This window comes from Polistes canadensis, unplaced genomic scaffold (genome assembly GCF_001313835.1).
Source record: "Polistes canadensis isolate GaletaPanama2010 unplaced genomic scaffold, ASM131383v1 scaffold_165, whole genome shotgun sequence".
Taxonomy (NCBI): domain Eukaryota; kingdom Metazoa; phylum Arthropoda; class Insecta; order Hymenoptera; family Vespidae; genus Polistes; species Polistes canadensis.
The window spans coordinates 76,987-85,580 of record NW_014569712.1 but is presented as its reverse complement, the minus strand read 5'-3'; the positions used below and the strand labels follow the sequence as shown (position 1 = coordinate 85,580).

Genomic DNA, 8,594 nt, shown 5'->3' with positions numbered 1-8,594 from the left:
AAAAATATAAAGATTAAGAGAGATAAAAGTTTCTTTATTCAGAGATTCATTTATACAAGTCAAACTTGATTTATAATATAGTTGTACGAACAATTGATATTAATAGTATAGATTTTGATGGGAGGGGTTTACTATGGGAATTGTATTAAATACAAATTTGAACAATTTCTATGAACCAATGCAAATATATAATTATATAAAAAAATTAAGTGATGTGTAATTTGTATCGAATTATTCTGAAGGAACAGAAACTTTTATCTCACTCAGTATATTGCACATTAGTTTCGCGTATCGTTAAATGTTAAACTTATGAGGTCAACCATTAATTGAATGTTGCTTCACGATGCATTATATCGGAATGGAATCTCGATGAGTCATCGTTTGGATTCATCAAAAACATGCATTATTCTAAATAACATATCTCGTTTTTTATTTTTCTTTTTGTCAATAGACAAGACCAACGCTTTGTAATAAGTATTTACGTGTGTTAAGAATCGTATTAAAATAATATTAAAACAATACGTTGACCAAATAATCCCAATAATAATAATATATAATATAATATAATATAATATATATATATATAATCGTTACGAGTAAATTATTAAAACTGTTCACAAAGTGTGACACGAATATTGCGAACTGTGTCGCATATACAATGTCCATGTTGTAAATGATATTTTTATTATTTTTTATTCGATCGACTCGATATACAGGTACATCAATATGTATAAATATACACCTCGTAGATATATCAAACTAAATAACTAATTTATTAATCATTCGCCGACGTGAATGCGTGCATGGCAGAGTTTGGGGAAAGGTCGGGAACGTGGGATTGATAAAAATAAAAATCGAAAGCAGATGATCTAACTTTCTTGAATCTACACAAAAAAAAAAAATGATAAATATTAACTACGCGTATTTCACGTTTTTTTTCTTTTTCCTACCACAATTTCTCCTACAACTTTTCCTTCTACAATTTTATGTGCTTGCAATGTAAATGTATATAAGAATATATAGAACAAATTATTTCTAGAATCAGAACATGGAATTTTCGTAAGAACTATGTCGATAGTGTATATATAATGGTGTTCTTAAGAAATTGATTAAGTATTTAAAAGTCTTTCTATTTCTAGAAATATTGGATTGAACTTTTCAAATGTGTATGTCTCTCTTTCTCCGTTAGCTTTTCTTACTATGACCTAAATAAACGTGGATTATAATAATAATCTGTATTATTAGTGTCCGTAAGTAGGTCGTGGACGACGTGATTGTTTTTTACCCATACTCGAAAGATCAATGGTTTTACCATCGGGTAAAACTAATTTGTTTTCTTGATAATCAACGAATCCATTTTCTTCTTCTTCCTCCTTTTGTTCCTCGTCGCATTTAATTCCAGTCTCATAAGTATATTCACGTCTAAGACCATCCGGATCAACGTATCCATATTTGCCACGAGTTATGCAATCTGTACCAATAATTTCTTCCTTGTATGAACCGTCATCGTTCTCGAAACCCCAGGTGATCGAACCATCGGAATTGTCATTACGATATCTTCTTATTATCTGTATATAAAAAAACAATAATATACAATTAATTTAAAGAACAATTCATTCGTCATTATATCTGTTCAATCATTAAAACTCACCTGTGCTACAGGTTTCTTTCCACGATTATCATAAATCTGTGTAGGTTTAGAAGGTTTAGGTGGAGAACCTCTTATTTGTTCCTTAAATGGTGATTCATCAACGATCGGTTGTTTTCTAGGTTTCGTTGGTTTTGGTGTTGTCCTATATTGAACAGAAGGTGCTTGTTGAGCTAATGCACTTCCTCTACCAGTCGATGATACCGGAACAGATGCAGTTTGATAAGAAGAACGATATTGTCCTGGACCAGACGATTGTTGTTGTTGTTGCGTTGCCGATGGTCCACTTGATTGTCTTTGCGAATCATTCGAACCTGTATTACCGATCGATCTTGAAACATTTTCCTCGCTAATTTCTTCCTCATCCTCGTCAGGTTCAAAGCTACGATCTTCCTCGCGTTCATGATGATCACGGAATCCTTCACGCGAACGTTCATCTTCTTCGCTATCTTCTTTTACTGGTTTTATCTGCTGAGGATAATTCGGTGATGATGCGGTTGCTGGTACCCCTGGTTTACTGAGTCTCACTGCTGCAAATGATGCTGTTGTTTGACCATCCTCACCTCCTCTTGATCTGAAGATATATATATACAATTAATTATAATTAATAAATTGTTTTATCTTTCAGTTATTTATATCAATATATTATACAGAGTGTACCAAATAACTCTAGTCACAATGTTTCAAGTATTTGCGATAATCTGACAAAAAAATACTTTAAAACAAAGTTGATTTGTTTTTAATTGACTATACATGGCAATAAAAAAATGATCGTAAAAAAATTTCTTTTTTATTGTTTTTTTAAGGCTACCTTTATTTTTTTTAAATAGCACCTAGTATTTTTGACTTAACAATACATTTTCTACAAGTTAACATTAAACTACGATTTGTTCCCGCGTGAATATACTTTTAATATTTTTTATATTAAAAGTGAATAAATTTTAATGAAACTTATATTAAATTAAAGTACATTCTTTTGTCTACGCGTAGAATACCATATCGAGTTATAAATTTAGCATGTAAACTTCATAAAATCTCAGAGAATGCAATGCTGTAAATTGTGCATCGTTGCAAATTTCTTTGAAAAGTTTCAGCAAATATTTTTTATATTTATAGCAAGCGGATTTTAATGATTTTTATATTAAATTAAAGTACACTCTTTTGTTTACGCGTAGAATACCTTTTCGAGTTATAAATCAATCTGCAAAGGTTCATAAAATGGCAAAGAATGCGATGTAAAAAAATTTGTTAAACGTATTGATAAAAATGAAGATTAAAATATACCTGAACGCAATTGGACGACGTAATCGTTGATTAACAAATACTGATTGCGAAGGTGCACTTGGTCGTGCTATCGGTAACCTCTGATATCGAGCAGATCGAATAGCTGCAGGTGGAAATTGGCCTCTTTGCGGGTTACCACCAACTCCTCCATCCGTAAATTGTGTCGTAGAGAGTCCAACGACGCACGCCAATAACTAAATGAAAATTATAATTAATTAAATGAATATTTGTGTGTTTATCTACACCACCTCATCCTTCTTCTTCCATTTATCTGTTTTTAGTTTTTTTCAGTAATTAATTTCTAACCATTAGAAGGTAAAATTCAATTACGATTTAATCTAATTTGCGGTATGCGTTAACTCTTGCACACACACACACACGCGATATACTAATTAAATATAAAGAAAAATATTCTTAAGTATTGTAATATATCTATTCGTACTTTTATAGAAAACTTTTATATTTTTTATTCGTAATTTTTTCCCCTCCCCCACGCGTTGCAGTTGATTTTTCTACTCGAAAACTTTTCCCGTTTGATTCCTCTCTATCTCAACGAGTTTTCTCCCCCCTAATCTTGTTTTATACGGGAAGTTCGAAAGTATTTTACGCGTTTGTACGATCGACTTAAATGTCAGTCGATTAAAACGGTAATGCCTATAACCGTGTGTATAAAAGAGAATGCACGCGACACACGCATATGTTGTGTCTGTCTGTTACATGACAACATTAATGTTTCTGGCCCACCAATCGAATAACTTTCTCTTTTCTTTCCTGATACTGTTTATTTCTCACATTTGTTACATTATACTTTCTCGTATAACTACTGAATACCCAATCTTACTTTTAAGTTATTCTTATCTCATCGATTATGCTCATTGCAAGGTTATTTTGTTGTTGTTGATAATTAAATATAATCAAACATTTGTGCACATATAAATGATTGTTTTATATAATCACAACACACGTTAGATTAATAAAAATATGCAATATAGCTTTGAATATAATTTATACTTAAATATTTATTATATCAATACCTAATATCTAACGAATTCGTTTGATAAATTCAAAGAGAAATTTAATATTTAATTTTTCTTTTTATTATTTTTTCTCCTCGAGTAAAATTGACGAATATCGAAATTTAATTTTAGTTATTGATTTAACAAATAAATAATTATAAACACGTAGGTTTATCTTTAGAAAAGATAAATTCACGTTACGAATGTTAAATGATGATGAAAATGAAGAAAGTATACGCATTGTGATTTATGTTAGTAGAACCGATAAATAGAGCTCGACGAGGGAAGCGTGGAAAATTAAGTGGAGAGAAAGGTTTTGTTCAGTTTCGTTAAAAGAGATAATCGGTTCTTCGAATTTAAGTCACGTACTATTACATCAAAACGGCGAACATAAGTTGCTAAATTTCTCTTATAACAATAATAACAATCGCGAAACGAAGAATTTTTTGTAATCAATTTCCGTATTTTCCATAACGTTCCAATTACGTTTGTACAGTATTTGTAATAATATTAATAATTACAAAAAAAAAAAAAAAAAGAAATATATATTCTCTTAACGACTTTCTTAAACGAACACTTTCACTTCGGCATTCATAAATTTTCGTTCACCTATTGGCCGAAAGTATTCGATCATGTATTACATTTCTTATTGGCTGATTTTCTTACGATTTTTTTTTTTTATTCATGTCCAGTTAATTTTTTTTATATGTTAAATTATAATAGAATAATTTATAATTAATTATATAATTTTCTTATAAATCTATGCTTTTTAATTCTTGTTAGAACTTTATATATCATGCAAGTAATTTGATCTACCGTTACGTAACGTGACCATATAAAATGGCGGAACCATAAGACGTCATATTTGTATTTAAATATGTTCACAAACTAATAAATCATAAAACCAACACAGATTATCATCCAAGTTATAGAATCTAAAAAGAATAAAACCTGAGATTTCTCTCGTTGCAGAATTAAAAAAGAAGAACTAACGTATACAGGTTGAACAAAACAAATTAGGGTAAAAATTATTATAAAAATTGTACGAATATTTGAATTAGTCGAGTAGGGTTGTGGTAGGACGAAAGGGTCGAAGAGAGGGCTCCACTTGTTCGTTAAACGAGTCAGAGTTTGAAATATGAAAAAGACAAAAAGGGGTATCCTTTGTTAAAATATTAAAAAAGAGACATAACATAAATTTTTCACAAATCAATCAAACCTTAATAAAAACACAATGTCCATATAAATATTCACATAATTCTGGCTTAGATTTTTCCTCCGAGAGTTTTAGGAATATCTTTGGGAACGTATGGTGCACCGATTATGAAGAACAATATTAACCCAAAAAGGGGGGAAAGATTGGGTAGAAAAAACATCCCTAAAGAAAAGAAAAACAAAAAATCCAAGATGGCGAAAAGCATCCTATCGAATGGGGGACACCAAAAGACAATTAAAATTAACAAACGGACAGCCCCATTTTTGAATTGACAATTTTGTTGTCGTTGTTGTTCCTTCTTCTTCTTTCAAATGTGTAAAGAAGAAAACAAAATGGATAATAAATAATAATATAACGATATTACAGGTACTCACGATCACCGCGACGCGCATGGTCGTGTCTTGTTTCGCAATGGTGGGCACACTGGGTGTGGTGCCGGTGCGTTTATGCTTGACACTACCGCGAACGACTCCCCGTCTCCGCGTTCTTATACTTATATCCCCCTTTAAATTCCTACGGTACGGGTAACGTAGGCCAACTTTCCATCAGGTAACAGAAATTGTTGCTATCGTTCTTACTTGTGACAACATGTGTAGTGTACAGCACGGTTCAGAATCATTATAATAATCTATAGTACGTTTACAACTTTCCTATGGAAACCACTAATCCTTTCTCATCTTCATTGTTTTTTATTTTGTATTTTTTTAATAATGATCGATCGAATAAATCATCAGAGATTATTATTATTATTATTTCTTCTTGTTAAATTATATTTGAAAAAATATGATGAATTTTTCTGCTCATTCGCGAATTTTCCTTATTAATTTTAATTTCTCCTCCAACTATGGTAACAGTTGTTAAGAAACGAAAGTGCAGCATCCACACACACACACACACACACACGTTGAATGTTATAAGAGAAAGAGAGAAGAACAAGGAACGATTCGATCCGGCTGACTTCGATTCCTGTCTACGACGAGTAGGGAGACCATTCGAGTCTCGCGTTCAAGGTCAGTGCCGGGGTCGAAGAAGGCTGTTCCGCCGATCCTCTTGCAACGTTAAGCTAGCAGCAAGCTAGCAACCTAAGCTAGTCTTTATATATATTCATACGACGACCTTAATGCAGAACACACCACCGAGATGCATTAAAGTCAATTTGTACTTTCACAATTCGCGTTATTAATGCGTATATGCACTTTTATGAAGGTGTAACAGGGCTCTGTATCAACGGAAAATGCGAATATTATTATAGAACGTGAATTATTTATCTCTATCTTTATCTCTTTTTATCGACGTAGCTTCTAATCGAAAGGGAATTTCAAATTGCTGATTTATTTCAACTATTTTATTTTCTTTTTTTCTTGTTCTTTTTTGTACCCCTATGATGAAAGTTCGTTAATTACTTTACATCAGAGTAACATTTCGATAGAAAATTTTATCTACGTATTTTCAAGTATTCTCTCGAATATATACTAAATAATATTTGTAGAAAAAAAAATGTAGCCCTTTAATATTAATAAAATATTACAACAAATGTTTGCCAAATGTATGATAGAAATTCGGGATTTGAATCTAATTAAAAAAGTAATTGATTTGAAAGAAAAAATAAAAAAAAAAGGGTTAAATATAATAATTGTAAATTGTAATGTGTAAAATATTCGAAATGGTTTGCGATATGCAACAGGAGGATGCAGAAAGATGTGCGACTTGAGGAATTCCGCGAGTTGGAATCCTCGCAGGGCAATCGACCGCGAAGGTAGGCAAGCAAGCTAGTTGATAGGTGGGTACAAACGGGTGAGAGCGGGTAAAACTCAGCCAGGTAGGCAGGCAAGCAAGCAAGCAAGCAAGCAAGCAAGCAAGCAAGCAGACAGCCAAGTAAGCAAGCAACCAAGAAGTAAGCAAAAGAAAGAGAGAGAGAGAGAGAGAGAGCAAACGAGAAGGCAAATGGGCAAGCAGGTAGGTTGGAAGGTAGGTTGGTGGGTAGGTGGGTTGGTAGGTAGGTAGGTAGGTAGGTAAGTAAGTAGATGGTGCATCGAAGCAAGACACCTCTCAAGAAAAACGGATTGGACCGTGTACTGTCCACACTTTTTCATAGTAACCAAAATTTTTCAAATATATTCAATCATTATGATTAGTTCTTCTTATTTTTTTAACTTATATATAAATGAATTATAATCTAAATGATATATACTATTTGATTCTTCTTTTTTACAAACAAATATTCAATTATCAAAACTTTGTATCCGAATTTTGGTTGGATCTCTATCAAACGCATAGATCGATTTTTTTTCGAATTTTCTTACTACAAGATTATTTATAATACTAATGTGTTTGTGTGTGTTATAGAATAAAAAAAAAGGGGGATTATAGAATCATTGGATTAATTTTACTTAAATATAGAAGGAAGAATTTTCCAAGAGTCGAAGAGACTTGATTGAAAACTTGCAATGAACCGAATCGAAATCCCGTCACTACGCGAAACCCCTATGGAACCGGTTCTGCGGTGTCGTGTGATCGTCTCTCTTACTATCAAACTCCTTTCCCTCCTCTCTCTCTCTCTCTCTCTCTCTTCTCTCTATCTTCTCGTACGTGTCGCAGTCCCCTGTCCAACTGCATCGGTTGCATCGGTTGGTGCATTCGCATCACCCCATACATTTTTCCTTTACGAGAGGAATATTGCATCAATTTTTCTTCTTCTTTTTTTTTTTGTTTTCTTAACGATTCTCTCTTCCAGAATAAATTTTCATTGCTAGAGTGCATTCCTATTTTTATTTATTTATTTATAACACATACAACGTTACAATTAATTCTTTTTTTTTCTTTTCTTTGATGACTGAAATAATAAAATGATGTAAAAAGATTCGAGTCGAATAGATTGCTGAGGTCTGTTGGGTGTTTCTAGACGCCACCTGCTACAACGAATAACTCGGACTGCTGCTAAGCCTCTTATGGGGCCTCATGGGCCTCGGTAATGAGTACGAATGTCTATCGGAGCGAATCGCGTTTGGAGTCTATCGTTGAATCTCAGCTTTTACCTTCGAGCCAAAGCTGTTCTCTCCCCGCATACCATCGACTGGTTTTCTCGTGATCCATGATTTTCATGTCTGACTACGTTGCAGAACTATCTGCTCTAACCGTAACAAGGAATTTCAAAAGGTAATTCTTTACCTTACGTTACGTTACGTTACATTACGTTATTACGACGATAAGGTCACTTGCTGCTTTTTCTTTAAATGATAGAATACTGATTGGAAACTGGATTAATGCTATTAAATCATTATTATTATTACAGGGGTTGCGTCTGAATTTTATAACAGAAAGACATTCCACGAATTAATATTCAAATGTTTTTTTTATAATTATCATGAACCATTTATGCAATCTCGTTTTATCGAATAAAAAACAAAAATATAAGAATAAATTGAGAATC

The 8,594-nt window shown here is 32.4% G+C and overlaps 1 protein-coding gene across 1 annotated transcript; it reads right to left on the bottom strand.

The window, feature by feature from the left end:
- Window positions 1-667: 667 nt before the first annotated feature.
- LOC106789138 lies at window positions 668-5,710 on the bottom strand. Its single transcript, XM_014753093.1, is given in 5 exon segments — window positions 668-1,568; window positions 1,652-2,222; window positions 2,933-3,126; window positions 5,539-5,688; window positions 5,690-5,710. Coding segments are annotated over 5 exon segments (1,263 nt in total). The 3' UTR covers window positions 668-1,241.
- Window positions 5,711-8,594: the final 2,884 nt, after the last annotated feature.